This window comes from Myxine glutinosa, chromosome 14, assembly GCF_964187855.1.
Source record: "Myxine glutinosa chromosome 14, kmMyxGlut1.1, whole genome shotgun sequence".
NCBI classification, from domain to species: Eukaryota; Metazoa; Chordata; class Myxini; order Myxiniformes; family Myxinidae; genus Myxine; species Myxine glutinosa.
The window spans coordinates 30,387,345-30,404,112 of NC_136274.1; the positions used below are offsets into that span (position 1 = coordinate 30,387,345).

The 16,768-nt window shown below is 45.9% G+C and overlaps 1 protein-coding gene and 1 long non-coding RNA gene across 2 annotated transcripts in view; one reads left to right on the forward strand and one right to left on the reverse strand.

The window, feature by feature from the left end:
* Positions 1-15,617, reverse strand: GAL3ST1 (galactose-3-O-sulfotransferase 1). The gene is made up of 2 exons (XM_078768460.1): positions 15,108-15,617; positions 1-1,736 (listed from the first exon to the last, which is right to left on the reverse strand). Exons 1-2 carry the CDS (start codon positions 15,563-15,565, stop codon positions 593-595), a joined length of 1,602 nt encoding a protein of 533 aa, XP_078624586.1. The 5' UTR covers positions 15,566-15,617; the 3' UTR covers positions 1-592.
* Positions 14,933-16,768, forward strand: part of LOC144888871 (uncharacterized) — a 15,452-nt gene continuing 13,616 nt past the window's right edge. The window contains exon 1 of the long non-coding RNA XR_013621434.1: positions 14,933-15,467. This is a non-coding gene — a long non-coding RNA (uncharacterized LOC144888871). The remainder of the gene's footprint in view (positions 15,468-16,768) is intronic.

Here is a 16,768-nt window from a genome sequence, read left to right on the forward strand (position 1 = left end):
TGAAATGGTAGTTCAGCAATTTTATTTTACAGTTAAATTACATGTTAACTTGAAATGTATTGTTGGAGCTCTTTTTTGACGGTCGATTAAAGAATGTAAATACACAAACAAAAACAACAACAGGCATTTTAAGGCCATTTTCCCTGCTAGAGCGGGGGTTAGCCTTGCGGTCCCCATGACAATCTGTAAATATGAATGTAAAAAATGTAAAAAGAATGTAAATACATTAAATCTTATCGAGGACTTCATGTTGTATAGTTGGGGTGGAGTGGAGATGCTTTTGATAATCTCACAGACCTGTTTACACATGAATTTAAATGGTAAAACAAAAACAAAAATAATGTGAAATAAAATAGAACCGATGAACAAGATAACCTCTGGGTTTATGAAGGCCTCGCAGTTTATCAAAGTCTAGCACTTGAATAAGGGACCCTGTTCTTTCCTCATCTTCTTAAATTAATAATTTATTTGTCATATATATATATACATGTATGTGTGTGTGTGTGTGTGTGTTACAGTTCAGGGGATATTTTATAAACCTTTCAATTTTGCAAACAAGAAAATATAAACAATTGCTAATCAAACTGGTTGTTCACCAGTGCACCAGCTCTCTTATCCAGGACCATAATTTGGTCAACCACAAGCTCACCCCTAACTCACTGAGGTACTGCAGTTCTGGCATGACCATTTTGCGGCAGCTCTCGTAAAGCTCTGCAGATAAGTTTTCATGCAGGTTGTAACTCATGATACTGGTTGCACCTGATGGCTGCCAAGACTGTAGGCCTTTATTTCGCACATTTTCTGCAATCACGGGCCCTCCCCTTTCCAAGCAGGTATAGGCCAGCTGACCTTTTCGTCTGTGAAGTTCCACGACGTCGCTGTGCATTCTTTTGATGCCATAACGCCTTATGAGGTGCCACAGTGAGTTGTTGAAATGTTTGTACAGTCTAAGGTCCAACCCGTTCCATGCTTGCGCACGGCCATACGCCTCACCTGAAGGCTGAAAAGTACCGGCAGCCCTCATGTTGAGCTTAAAATAGACTATGTCATCAAAATCCCAACACAAAAGGTCTTTCAGTAGCACTAAAGACTCATCAAAGTACTCGGAAATCATGACTAGCATGAAAGTCTGCTCGATATTGTGGATTAACTCATCCACATGAGGATCTGCGCTATGAAGGTTGTTGTCTAGCCCAAGGTCGAAGGCCTGCAGATTTTTCATAAAATGAGCGTTAAATCCAGACGGCCTGTAATAGTAACTTGGATCACGGAGAAACTCCTCAGCAGTGAGCCCACCACTCAACTTCCATGTGAACGGCACCAGATGCGCAAAGTAGTGATAGGCGGAGTCAAAGAGAAGCCCAGGGTCACGCAGAATGGTGATATAAACGGTACCTACGGGCATCACTTCATGGAGCTCCTTATGGCAAAAACGCAGGTGGTTGGCCAAGATGTTAAAGTGGGTGCCTGGAGTGTAACCGTCCACATAGTCCCGCTTGAAGAAGTTTGGGTAGCTAAAATCATTGGTTTTCCTCGGGAATGCAAAGCGCAGGCTGTACTTCTGTCCGAATCGCAACAGGATGTTGAGTACCGTACTACCTGCTGCCTTGTGCGTTTTCAAGAACATGATGTCATGGTGTGGAGAACACGGAAAAGGAGCAACGTTTTCTTCACGACTTATTGGCGTGTCGCTGCCTTTAGTTGTACCTGCTTGCATGCAGGATGACTCAGACAGCCTGTAGGGAGGGAGGTAGGAGGTTCTGGATAAGAAACATGCATGTATGTAGTAACAAGTAAAATAAACAAAGTAAATTATTTAGCATAATACAGTGGTCACTGGTCATAATAAACGATGATGAACATTTGTCTTTCAAACATTCATTCTGGTTCGCCAGTTTGGTGTTCCCATCTGAGCACACATCTCTACATTCTACATACTCTGTATTCACAAAAGGTCTTTTTTCAAAATTCACAAAATGCTGCAATCAATCTACATTCGACATACTCTGTATTCAAATCCCATATGCTGCATTGATTTGTCCATTGTCTCCCAATGTCCCTGTAATTCATGCATTGTGTCTCCTAATGTCCTCGTCCTACATACAACAAGAGGAAGAATTGCTTTGCAATTCATGTCCCCTACTAGTCCCAATGCATATTCTTGTTCCAAGCAGAAATGGCCATAACTTCGTGAAAATTTGGCTAAACGTTTTGAAACTCAAATTTGTTCTGTAACTTGTTATAATAAAGCCATGTACCAAGTTTCAGTTGAATATATTATAGAGTATGGGAAAAAGCGCAGAAAAACACAGGTGGGCCGGACAGACGGACAGACAGATGGAGAGCAAACCTATAGTCCCCTCCTGGTAGGGGATTAATAAATGTATAATACAAGCCCCTCCATAAGCCTTAGATCACTGAAAATCGAAATTAGAAGAAAACATGGCAAGATATGGAGTTGGTGGGAATGTGGGAAGAGTGGGGAGAGAAGGGAAAGGAGGATGGAAGAATGGAAGATGATAGTGTGAGAGATTTCATTATAAATCCCTAGGCTGATGGGGACAACAGCGTCACACTGTGCCCCATTTCGGCTCACCAGCGTCAAATCGTCTGACTCAGAGAAATAACTGTTGACATAATTATTGTTTGACCTTGCAAAACATTCTTTCCTCATGAGCTCCCTGCCTGTCCAGGCCTTACAACTTCTCTCTGAGGCAGCAGTCTGTGAAATTGGGGAGATGTTTTGAGTTCCTTGATCTTTGAAGTAAGTATATTGTTATGTCGGTGGGGTAGAGATTACTTTAGACCAGGTAGATTTGTGTAGGTAGCATGCTCTGACTGTCGTGAAGAAGAAGAACCACCACCATGTAATAAGTAGAGGCTCTGTTTAGCCCGAATGTCGGATGAAGTTGTATATTTGTCCCCATCATGAGGGGGTGGGGCATGTTATTTAGCTCAGGAATTAGGTTAAGTAATTCCCTGTTCGTCGTTCCCTATGTGACTTATCCTTTGTCCCTTTTGGCACCGCACCATAGACAGTAGCGCAGGAAATGCTCATTAACTGCATTAAATAATCACAATAAAACCAACCGGAAGCCAGTTCTGAGCACTGCCGATGGACACCACCATCTATATCACCATGGAGGTCGAGCAGGCCGAAAACACGCCCAGAAGGACAGTGATTGGGTGGGAGTTGACCAACAGGAAGGCCGGGGTAGGAAGGGACTCGCTGATTGATGAAGGAAGGCCGAGGAGGAAGCAGCACGCTGATTGGCAAAGTATGACCGATGACGTCAGAGGTGGATTGCGTATGGATTGGTAGAGAGCTGAACATGCAGCGGTGGCCTGCGGGCATTGGAGGAGAAGCACCGAGGATGTCACGACCCAACAAAAAAATTAAATCTCAAACCGTCATTTTGGCTCCTGCTCCATTTGCTCTTGCTCCATTTTCCCTCTGGCTCCATTGTCGCTCTTGCCCTCCTGTCTCTCTTCTCCCTTTTGGCTTTCTCGTTCTGGACCTCGGGAATGATTGTGCTTGGACCAACCGTGTCGAAGACGCCACTGGGAGACGTGCAGAGGAAACAAGAAGTGCCGCGGCCCAGGAACTGCCGCTGCAGCGTGACTAGGCCGGGGTGAGCGAGACGTCTGACAAGGCCGAGCAGAGCGCAAACGAGCGGACTGTGGCCTTCTTCCCGCCAAGAACGCCGCCGGGTCCGGACTGCGCACACGGGGCCTTGACGATTCCTGACGAGGCTCAAGCCGCTCGCAGATAAGTGCCATAAATAAATCACACATTTTTATTGTCATTCCAGTTCTTCCATCCCTTTTGTCTGTGTTTGGTTCTGTGTGCGGGAGCGCTCCATATCGAAAATTTATTTATCGTCGCGCTTTTCTTTGTCCCGGCATTCCGTTTTAATACACCTGTTTATTTTTGTACATTTTAAATCCGTGTTTGTTTGAGTTATTCTTTGCAGGCTTTGGGACTGCCGGCGGGATAGACAGGTAAGGCGCTTCAGTGTTTTCCCTTTTCTCTTTCTTCCTCCCTCGCATATATATAAAAATACGCATTTGATCTGTCGCCTCGAAGTTAAAAGCTCGCTATTGGCTATCCGTTCTTTGGAGAGATTTTTATCGCCAGGAACACGACAATATTAAGCCGAATGCGGGTTGGTGCTGGCCGAGATGTTGGCGTGGGCTATGCATGATTGTAATGACTGTGATGTCATCCATGCTGGCGTTACTGTCCTACACGCCACTTCAGCATTTTCCATGCAGGTGCTGGTGCTGTTAACACCAGGTGCTGTTAAAAAGGTTGCGCTTGATGTGCAGACCTTCGGTGCAAAAACTCTTCAGGATACTCCTGAAATCTCTTTGCAAAACGTTGACCAGATAAATGAAACGGAACACCTGGAGAAGTGTAACAGGATTCAAACGGTACAACAAAGTCAATGAATGATACATCATCGATCCGACCACATGAAGGTGACCAAATTATGGTCCAACATAATTATGCCCATTTAGCAAATGAGGGTGTAAACACAAATCAACAGGAGTGTGGAAACAAGGATTTAACTCCATTTGAGGAAAGTCGTAGTCAGTCTGCCGATGTTTCCGAAACCCAACACTGGGGACCCCCAGAAGTTGGCATACTTGTTTACAAAACAGGAATGGCTGAGGGTATTGATCCAGACCCCAGTCGGGCAATTTATGATTTATCAGAAGAGGAGGTGGATGTGACTGTTTTATGACAATCAATGGTAGATCAGGCCCAAGTCCCTCCTCATCTGGTTCTCTCGTTTCTCAATGAAAAAATCTCATGTTTGATCACTTCCCCGATTTGACTCCCTTTATTCAGGCTGCAAAACTAGTCCTAAAAAAAATCTGAGGAACTAAACCTAACAAAATCACAGTTTCATCAACTAAAGAAAGTAATAACAAAGGCAAAGGCTGAGTATTCTCAGCGTCAGATAAAATTCACTAACAAATAATGAAGACATTCACTCTTGCAACACTTAATATAAATGGTGGCAGGGCGAGTAACATCCGCCAGATCCAAGTAAAGAGTTTATTCAAACGGAAACAAGTTGATGTAATATTACTACAGGAAACTCATATCATTGAAAAGGAGCAGAATTTTTAGAACATGACTGGAGCAGCATTTTTAAAGGTAAATGCTTCTTCAGCAACATGTCAGCTGTATTGCTGGAGTTGGGTTCTTGTTAAAAGCATGGCTTGTACCTGACTCTTGCCTCTTTCAGGAGGTGATAAAGGGCCGGTTTGCTTCCCTGGAACTAGTGATTAATAACCTAAAATTTATTATTTTTAATGTATATGCACCAAATGAAAGTACTGACCGTAAAACCTTCTTTACTGTCGTGGTAAACCATTTAAAATTGTTTGACCTCAATCAGTGCATATGCATGGGGGGTGATTTCAATTGTAAGTTTGAGCCCAAATTGGACAGAAACTCACCAGAACCACATCCCGAAGCCCATGGTGACCTCTCCCATTTCATTTCCGTTGTGGGTTTTCTTGATGTATGGCGCTTGATACACCCAAATGACCAACAGTACACATGGTGTCGATGTTCCAATGGTCAAGTGTCCATAGCGAGGCTTGACCGATGGTACGTCACCCCACGTTTTAGGAATATGATAGCCTTCTCGAATATTGTCCCCTCTATCTTCCCTGCCCACCACATGGTCACTATGGGTCTATCCTTTCCTCATTTTAAGCATACTGGTGCCTATTGGAAATTTAATACTAGTCTTTTGGATGCCTGGTGTTGGCTTAGCGGTTAGGGTGCTGGCTTGGGATCCTAGGATCCTGGGTTCGTAATCCCGGTCGATCGCTGAATTAACGCCAGGGGGGTTGACTCAGCCTGTCATCCTTCCGAGGTCGGCAAATTGAGTACCAGCTTGCTGGGATGAATGATCACGGTGTGTACCCCGGCTTAGAACAGGTACACCGTATCCCTGCGCATCGTAAGAGCGTGACCAAGGGTTGGCGTCAGGAAGGGCATCCGGCCATAAAAACATTGCCTCAAATAGGGAACCATGATTGTCATGGGGCCTGCAAGGCTAACCCCCGCTCTACCGGGGAAAATGGCCTTAAAACGATCATTCATATTCATTCATTCTTTTGGATGATGCCTTTTTTAAGGATGTCTTTCGCAATCTATGGATAGCAGTAGTTGAAAAAAAGCCCCGTTTTGCCTCCATTAACCTGTGGTGGGACAATATGAAAACCCATATAAGGCTGTTTTGTCAACAGTTTAATTCATATGTCACTCATGAAAGTCGAGTCACACTGGCTCGGTTAGAAACTGATATTCTAAAACTGGAGAACAAAGGCGAAACAAGAGAATGAGGCAAACCATAAGTTACTCCTTGAAAGAAAGACCCAACTTAGAGAACTATTGCAGGAGAAAGCTGCAGGATTATTAGTTCGATTAAGAATAAAAAATATTAAAGTATCAGATAGCCCTAGCAAATCCTTTTTCCACATTGAATCCAAAACGAAGCCAGCTCGGCTTATCTTATCAGTTATGGACCCCAGTGAAAATGTAATTGCAAATTCTGATGGGGTCAAAAATACTATTAGAAAGTACTATTCAGAACTGTTTGCAAAAAAAAATGTTTGTGAGGATAAGATGAAACTCTTTACATCCCATCTCCCATCCTTGACTGAGACTCAACGGCCGGAGCTGGATGTGCCGTTAACCCTTCCTGAATTAGAATGTGCTCTGGTTGAAATGGAATCTGGAAAAGCTCCGGGAATTGATGGCCTACCCGCCGAGTTTTACATGGAATTTTGGGACCTTTTAGGTCCGGAACTCTTAAATATAATCCAGGAATCCCTGCGAACTGGTGCAATGCCATTAAGTCTAAGGAGAGCAGTGGTGAGTCTCCTCCCAAAGTCAGGAGATCTCCAGCGGATGGAGAATTGGAGACCACCTTCAGTATTATGCACGGACTACAAACTGTTTTCAAAAAGCGATGGCAAATCGTTTGAAGAAGGTCATTGGTGTTCTGGTCCTACCCGATCAGACTTTCTGCATCCCCATTCGAATCCATTTATGACAACAATTTTTTTAGTTCGGGATTTAATGGACACTCACCACGATCAAAATGAGTTTGAAATAATCTTTCTAGACCTTGAAAAAGCCTTTGATAGTGTTATGTCTGGCGGGTAGTAATATGTAGAGCAGAATAGAGCTGAATAGGTAACATGCTTCGTGTGTCGCGGTAAGGAAAACTACCTTGTAATAAGTTCATGTGTTGGCGTTTGTCGGGTTAAGATGTATACTTGTGAATCTACCAGGAGGTTCCAGTGATAGGTAGTGTAGGGATTAAGAATAAGTCCCTGTGTGTCCTCACATGGTTAGCCAAACCGTTGTCCCTTTTGGCACTGCACACCACTTAGACATTAGTTAGGACCTTTAGTACAACACGAAATAACGCCCTCCCCCCTGACATGACTTAGGAAGAAACCGGGCCAGGACACCGCCGATAATGGCCGCTGCCACCTACACCTCTGGACAGGCCTATCCACCTTGAGTACCACGCCCAGGAGGGCTGTGCTCGTTTGGTGTGAATGGGCGCGGGAGGCGCGAAGCGGGTCGACAGAGGGCGGGAAGTTACGAGGCTCTGATTGGTTGGCAGTGTGTCAGGGCGGACATCACCGGCCAGTAGGTCATATTAACGAGGGCCGGACGCCATTTTGGGCAGTCGAGTGCAGGAGGACTGGCAGTTGGACTTTTCATGCGCAGAGTTGATGAACGAGTGCCGAACACCATTTCGAGCAGTTACATTCCTGGCAGTCGAGTTGAGCAGGAGGACTGGCAGACGAGTTGGATCCCGAGTTGAGATGAGTTGGATCCTGAGTCGAGTTGAGTCACGAGCGCCGAACGCCATTGGGGCAGTTGGTTTTGATCCAGAGAGTTGAGTTCGCAGAGACGAGGACTGTGGTTCGAGTGAATGAGTTGTGCAGCACGAGTTGGGTTTTGAGAAGCAAGTTGGAAGGACGAGACGTGCGGTCGCACCTGCGTTCTCTCCGTTCCTGTCTTTCTGTGCTTCGTGTGGAGATCGCCCTCGTGTGAAGCCGCTGGCCTGCGTTGGACGCGTGGCGCTTGGAGCGAGGCCTCATGGCACTTGGAGCGAGGGACCTCGTCGTGTGCGGGCTGAGTGGGCGTTGGCTCGGGCCTTCGCGTTGCTGTGGTGCTTGGAGCGAGGCCTGGTGGCGGCCGAGCGGGGCCGTGTTACAAGAGGAAGACGACGAGACCACAGATAAGACCGAGCTCCGCGTTCACAATAACACAACAAACGTTTTCTTTTGGTATTCATATCCCCTCGTCTCGTTTTTGAAATCTGTCGGTGTGTGGGATCCCAATTTAGTACCTTGTTTATTATCGGCGCGTATTTTCCTGGCCTTGCCTTTTTCATTTGAATAAACCCTTGCATTATTTTTGTACATATACTTGAACGCAGTTTTCCGGGTGATTGATTTAACAGGTAAGCCTGAAGGGGCTTTCGCCGCTCCCCTCCATCGCCGCGCGCTTGGGTAGCTTTGGTTTCGGAGTCCGCCATTGAGTTTCTGCCTCAGGGGTTAAGGCCTTCGCGATCGGCATCCGCGACCGCCTGATATTAATTTCGGCGGTTGCGCGACAATAGCATTGATCATGTTTTGTGTGGCATGTTCTGGAAGCATGTGGCTTTGGGGTTAATTTCAGAGCCTTCATATCTCTATTGTACACTGACATCTCTAGTGTAATTAAGGTAAACAATGAACTCGTTTCCCCCATGTAGGTCAGAGAGGGGTACAGCAGGGTTTCCCAGTCTAAGGATTGCTTTTTGCATTAGCAATGGAGCCATTACTTTGTACGCTCAGGGAGAATATCTCTGGCCTGACGTGTTTCCCAAGGAGTCCACCAGTGACTATATCAGCTTATGCAGATGATGTGTGCGTATAATCAGAAACAACCAAGATATTGATGCTCTTGTTAAAGCCTTGAGAACCTTTTTCCAGGCTTCTTCCCTGAAAGTTAAATGGAGGAAAAGCAAAGCTATTTGGGTGCCTTACCTTAATAGTTGCCTCCCTGTCTCGACACATCTACCTCTTCCAGAAAATTTTGAATGGAAGGCAGATTTTATCGACTACCTTGGTGTGTCCCTCGGTTCCACACAATTTATGAAAAATAATTGAAGGCTTGATTGGAGAAATGGAGAGGAGACTGAACCTGTGGAAAAGAGCCCTACCGCACCTTTCATTTAAGGGCCGTGTCTTAGTTGCCAATAACTTGGTTGCTGCAACTTTTATGGCATCGATTTATTTGCCTACAACCGCCGGAAGTGCTGCTTGGAATGATCCAGGCCAAACTTGTGGACTTTTTTGGGGGAGGCCATCATTGGCTGCGGCCAAACATAATATGCCATACGTCATCTGAAGGAGGCCAAGGCCTTGTTCACGTGAAATCCCGCCTCATGGCCTTTTGCTTGTGCTCCATTCAGCGCCTTCTATATGTTGAGCACCTGCCAAACCACCCATTGGCCTGCCATATTTTGCAACAGGCATGCAGACTCGGCTATGGTCTTGAAGTATTCGTGACCCATCTCAGTATGTGGATACATCAACCCTCCCTATATTCTACCAGAGCCTTCTCAATGCCTGGAAAGGTCTTACCGTGAGTCGCAAAGTGGACACATACTCCCCACTCCCCAGGGATGTTCGAAGTTGAACCCCTGTTTTTCAACCCTCTCTTCCCTGATGTATTCAAGAGCCGTGATTTGTGCCAACGCTTCATTAAGCAGGCATGAACAAAGTATGGCACCGACGGCCAAACTCCGGTGTAGGGTGGAAGACTGTGGAAGAAATTTCAAAATACGACAGGAATTCGGTCCAAGAGGACAATCGGCTTAATAATGAGGAAAGTCGTACAAAAAGGTCATCAGCTACGGTTATTATGGACTCAGAATACACATGGACATCCTGATGGGTCATATTTCCCGAAACAGATTTTTGACTGCTCCCCCAGGGAACTTCCACCTGTTAGCACAGGAACAAATGAATTACAAGCTGCAAGCAGCAAGAGCCTGTATAAGTGTTGTGTATCTTGAATTTATTATTATTATTATTTTTTTTTTTTTCTATACTGAATCGAGGCTCGTGAAAGAGCTAACATTTATTTCACAAACAAATCAAACAGACAAACAAAATATATAAAAAGAGGGAGCGGAACACAAGATGGGGAGAGAAGGGGAAGCACACAAACATAACATTTGAGAGCAGGGAGATGTGTGGGAGGGAGAGGGCTTGGGGGGAGGAGGCGTGGGAGGGGGGGGGGGGGGGGGGGAGAAGTATAAAACACAAGGACACCAAGGACTTCCAGGACAGAAGTTGGTATTTCAAAAAAGTGGATTTGGGGTGAAATTAGCGGGGATAGAAAAGATCAAGGTTTTGGATGGGGGAAGAATTCTCGGTGTTTCTCCATTAAACGTAGAAACAAGCTGGAAAAGACTACTCCCTGCCGCCCCCCCCTCCCCCCCCCCCCCCCCCCCCCCCCCACTGAACCTGTATGGGAATCGATGTATTGTAAGCAAATCACCAAAAGAACAGGAGATTTCCAGTGGCGCATTTCCCACTGGATTATCCCATGCAATACATATGTGAGGAATTTTGCCCCAATATCTGCAAGCTGCCCCTTTGCTCTGTAAATGAAGATGTATTTAATTTTCTTATTGGCTGTGAAAGACTTTTTCCATTATTTAACTGGTTAAACTTTGTGTCACACAAAATGAATTTCAGATTTACTTTTCGTTCCTTTATTTTTGGGTTCAAAAATGAACGTCAACATGACAAAAAGTATGAACTGTAGTGTTTTTTTGCACCTACAGCAAAACTTGCTACATACTTGTCCAGAAAGGAGAAGCGTAACGGTAAACCTCTTCACCAATGCAACGTCATCACGTTTTTCTCTGCGCTTGTTTCTGCAAAGTTAAAACTTGAATTTAATTTTTCCAGGACCATGGCTGAACTTGATGTGTTTGTGGAAAAATGGTGTTTGGAAAATGTCCGTGAAGTTCGCCAAAATGAGTTGGTATTATCTCTTTCTTAAATAATCACGTCTTTCTATATTTTCGTAGTATATTGCTTTATTTTATGTTTTTGTGAAAATGAACTGAATAATTGTTATACTCTCGTTGTTTCCTTGTCGGCCTCAAGCTGACACCGTGTATCGTTCAATCCCGTTCCGAGGTCAGAGAGACTAAAAAAAGAATCACTGGTAATCTGAGTACATGCCGAGTTGTAGCACATACAAAAAGTTTAACTAACAGATCCTGCCAGTTTGAAAGTTTTCCACGCGTTTATGTCGCACTACCTTTGTCTTGCATCGAAGGCACTAATTTTGAATCTAGGCCTATCAGAACACTTGCTTGGGTCACATGACATACAAAATGGCGGCGCCCATGTCGCGCTGAATGTTTAGTCATGGCCTCGGGAAAATCGCGTTTAAAGTGCTTCATGCACTTTGAACACGTCGTGAATGACATAACTTCGCCGTTTACGCCTCTTAGATGGAGTAAATATCGTGAATGCCTGCAGACGTGGCTGCAATTGGACGGTGAGTGTCACAATCTTGCCAACAGACACCAGCATCTGGTCAACGTCCACGAGTCTACGCTATACCTCCACGAGTCTACGATCTACCTCCACGAGTCTAGGATCGACCTCCACGGGTCTAGGATCTACTTCCACGAGTCTAGGATCTACCTCCACGAGTCTAGGATCTACCTCCACGAGTCTAGGATACACCTCCACGAGTCTAGGATACACCTCCACGAGTCTAGGATCTACCTCCATGAGTCTAGGATCTACCTCCACGAGTCTAGGATCTACCTCCACGAGTCTAGGATCTACCTCCACGAGTCTAGGATCTACCTCCACGAGTCTAGGATCTACCTCCACGAGTCTAGGATCTACCTCCACGAGTCTAGGATCTACCTCCACGAGTCTAGGATATACCTCCACGAGTCTAGGATCTACCTCCACGAGTCTAGGATCTACCTCCACGAGTCTAGGATCTACCTCCACGAGTCTAGGATCTACCTCCACGAGTCTAGGATCTACCTCCACGAGTCTAGGATCTACTTCCACGAGTCTAGGATCTACCTCCACGAGTTCTACCTCCACAAGTCTAGGATCTACCTCCACGAGTCTAGGATCTACCTCCACGAGTCTAGGATCTACCTCCACGAGTCTAGGATACACCTCCACGAGTCTAGGATACACCTCCACGAGTCTAGGATCTACCTCCACGAGTCTAGGATCTACCTCCACGAGTCTAGGATCTACCTACACTGCTAATTTATACCCCACGTTATTGTGCAGGGTGGGACGAAACGAGCTCTGTTGTACAATGTCTGCATCGGTTGGTGATATTGGATATGCGTCCGCCTGCGTTCGATGTCAACCCACTGTTTACGTTTGATCTCGATTAAAGGTCACATGACAGAGGTAAAACCTCAGATGTTTCAAACTCAAGTTATGATCTGCAAAAATATTTTCAAAGGGCACAAGTCCTGTTACACCCAAAAAATTAATCTGTTCATCTTTGCACAGCAGGCCATTGTGGTGTCAAATTTGGTTGTTGTTGTATCACGTCGGACAGTTCTCTCTCGAACAGTTCACATCACGGTGATGACAATGATATCAAGTGTCATAATGAAAGATACATTTGTTTACAGTAAATTAATACAAATTTGCATATGAATTCAAATACATCTGTCACCATTTTTTTTTTTTTTTTTTTTTTTTTTTTTGTATACAAGATCGAGGCTCGTGAAAGAGCGAACATTAATCACACAGAAAGACAAACAGACACATAAAACAAATAACATCGGGAGCGGTAGACAAGATGGGGAGAGAGGGGGAAGGACACAAACACAACATTTGAGAGCAGGGACCGAGAGACATGGAGACATCGAGAGATCTGTGGGAGGGAGAGGGCTTTGGGGGGGAGGCATGTGAAGGGGGGGAGGCATGTGAAGGGGGGGAGGCATGTGAAGGGGGGGGGGGGGTGGGAGAGGTATAAACATATGGACACTGCCAGGATTTCCAGGAAATAAGTTGGAATTTCAAACAAGGTGGATCTGGGGTGAATTAGTGGGGGTAGAAAAGATCAAGGTTATGGATGGGGGAAGATAAGAGATGGTGGTGAACAGCTGTTTTAAAGACCTGGAGGGAGGAGAGGGATTGAAGGGAGTGTGGGAGTTTGTTCCACAGGCGGGAGAAAAGAGGAATGAAAGAGTGAAGGTGAGCAGAGAGCCGAGATTTCGGCAGTTTAACCATCAGAGGGTTGCTGGCAGATCTTGTGCGACCTGTAGGAATATTTGGGGGACAGAGCACAGAGAGAGCTGGGGGAGCAAGGCCGGAGAGGAGTCGGTAGAAGACAGAAAGACCACCTACCTGCCTGCGGTGAGTGAGTGAAAGGCCCTCAGAGATAGCTTCATCGCGGGAGATTCCAATGATTTTGAAAGCTTTGGATTCAACAGCGTGAAGCCGAGCCAGGTGTGAGGCAGGAGCACCAGCCCATAGGGGAGAACAGTATTCCATTGAGCTGCGGATGAAAGCCTTGTCAGTGGTGAGGAGCTCAGGTGTGCCGAGGAAGGACTTCGCACGACGGAGGATGCCCAGTCGGCGACTGGCTTTGGAGGCCAGCTTGGAAATGTGGTTTTCCCAAGAAAGATCATGGCAGATAGTGAGACCCAAAAGCTTGAGTGACAGAACTTCTTGGAGAGGATTGTTGAGAAAGTAGATGGGAGGGTTGTCCAGTCGATCTTTTCGGAGAGACATAGTAAGAGAGTGAGATTTGGCAGGATTGAAAGACATGTTCCACTTGTTTGACCAGTCTGTGATTTTGTCCAGGTCTTCAGAGAGTGAGGAGGCTGCAGACTGCCGATCTGAGGGAAGAGGAATGGAGCGGCAGAGAGTGGAGTCATCAGCAAAGAGATAGAGAGGATTTTCCAGAGAGTCAGAGAGATCATTGATAAAGACCAGAAAAAGCACAGGGCCCAGCACACTTCCTTGGGGAACTCCAGCCTGAACAGGAAGGGGAGATGAGAGAAATCCATTCAGGGCCACACGTTGACTACGACCAGAGAGGAAGTCCGCAAGCCATGCATGGAGATTTCCATGGATACCATAGGAGGAGAGTTTGGTGAGCAGAGCTGGGTGCCAGACCGTATCAAAGGCCCTTGATATGTCAAGGGAGACAGCTCTGATTTGCTGTTTGGCATTGAGGACCTCCATCCATTGTTGAGACAGCAGAAGCAGCATGTCCAGAGTAGAGTGACCTGGTCTGAAACCAAATTGATGAAACCAAATTGATGGATACATTCATCATGCATCCATGTTTGGCAACCCTCAATCCCTTCCGCTCCCACTCCTGAAGATGCTGCCTCCCTTATGATACTCCAGAGCAGACAGACAGACAATCGTACTGTCTCGTACTTTATAGATCCTTGTGGACCCTGTGAAGACCCTCAGAGACCTCGGGGTCCAATGGAACGTCGCTTGTGAAGTGTAAATTGGATGTGCCCACCATTCCAATCAAAATGATGTCTTCATATTAAGATTCGGTCGAGTAGTTCCTGGGATTTAAAGGGTTCACCATTTAAGTGACTGTTGCTCAATCCCTGGCCCTTTTTTTTACCCAACCCCCAAGCTACCTCTCTGACCGTACCCCCTTCCCCCTCCCCTCCACCCCCCCCTCTCCTCCCTCCCCTCCACCCCCCCCCCTCTCCGTCAGATAAATAAATCAGTTCGTAATTTGCGCGTTTATATCGCTACGATTTCATGGCTGCCGAAGCAGTTTGTTTACTCGGGTTACAATCCCGGACGGGTCGCCACTCCTACACGTGACACTCGCTCGACGGAGTGCGCAGCATTAGTAACGGGTTCATGGTGCCGGCGATAACTCGCCTGCTCTTCCCGAAGGACACCGTGTGGGGGATGTTTAACGTCCACCGACTAACGCCGTGCACGTCGCAACACCAAGGTGACGGTTTATATATACCTGGGATTCGAATCCAGACTATACAGGTACTTACCGCGACGTGCTTCCCCAGGGAAACTCGATGAGATCGACGTGCAGGCACACGACCAGGAGGACGACGTTTAACAACAACCCGAGGAGCACAAAACGTCGTTTGCAGGAGCAGGACATCCGTGGGCACGCCATACGTGATGACGCAAGAGCAGCCAAGTCCGCACGATCCGATGGATTATTCAAACGACGCACACCCAACCGTCTTTTGCCGACGACGTCCAGGGTTTGTTGAATCGTAGATCGCTTTTCCTTCTTCTTCTTCTTCCTCTTGCATGTGGACCCAGCTGATAGTGAGAGAAGACTTTCCAACTTTGCACTTAACGAGCAGAGCCTGAAGAGATCGCGTAACGGGGATGGAAAGGTACGTTTATAATTGATGCGCTCGACCTTGTCAACGTCTGATCCACACACATCGAGCTCCTGGGGGGGGGGGGGGGGGGGGGGGGGGAGAGTCGCCATCGGGAGTCGGTGGACGATTTTTAAATTTGCGGCGACTGTTGTAAGCGGTCTTTGCCATGGAAACGCAGACATGGACTTTATACACTGGCGGATACAGGTGCGACGGTTGTAAACTAAACCGGCACTTGGATGATCGCACACCTCCGTCAGGATGGACAGGTCATGTTTTGTATCCACCGATAGGCCGGACATGGATCGGGACCTGAACCAAAATCTAATCGGCTTCTTCTTGTCACCAAACCAACTCATCCACCAAGTTTATTCATAACTTGTCCATAACTTTTTTAAATCTCATGTTATATATCACTTTTCACCCGATCTCTCAATGGTGAAGAATCACTTTAAATTTTAATAATTCATGTAGCCGAATCCATATTCAGATCTTCACCAAAATTGAATCGACTCTTCCTTGTTAGACACCCAACAGTCCAACAAGTTTCGTCCAAATACATCCATAACTTTTTGAGATAACCTGCTATGTACTGTATCATTTTTGTCCCTATCTCCAATGGTGAAGAATCACTTTAAAATTTTTAGTAGCCGGATCCGAATCCGGATCTTCACCAAAAAGTAACAATTTCGTTCTTGTCACATACACTACATCTCTGCCAAATTTCGTCCGAATCCGTCCACAACTTTTTGAGATATTTTGTTCACAAACGGACAGATGGACAGACAAACGGACAGACAGACAGGGGTGAAAACATAACCTCCATCCACCTTTGGTGGCGGAGGTAACAACCACTACTGCTGTTTAATATGAAACTGAAAGAAATTTGGAGGAATCCCAACATCCTTGGGCATTATATGCTTATCGCATCCACCACAGATGAACGGACTTGAGTATAGATCTACCGTAATATATATATACCCCACAGAGGATAATAAGATGTCCCTTCCTGCTGCTTCCATGGGGAGTGGGTGTACTAGTACAGTACGTATACGTACTTTAAAAAGTGAATTTCTATATTTACTCTCGCCAGAGGAGAGGGTATTGCATTTGAGTCCGTTTGTTTGTCTGTTTGTTTGTCTGTCTGTTTGTCCGCACAGAATAAATATGATTTTCTCTGCAACCGTACGTCCGATTGACAGGAAATTTTCACCATAGGTGCAACTCCACCTGTATAATTTTTTAATGATAATTATGACGTCATAGGTCACGTGGTTCGGCCGCCATCTTGGAAAAACCGAAAAAAATTTGCA

Coding starts and splice junctions, on each gene's coding strand:
- GAL3ST1 (XM_078768460.1), bottom strand. CDS start 15,565: ATGGCGACTCTCCCCCCCCCCCCCCCCCCCCCCCCCCAGGAGCTCGAT. Junction 1,737..15,107: donor CCCTGGGGAAGCACGTCGCG/GTAAGTACCTGT, acceptor CCCTCCCTACAG/GCTGTCTGAGTCATCCTGCA.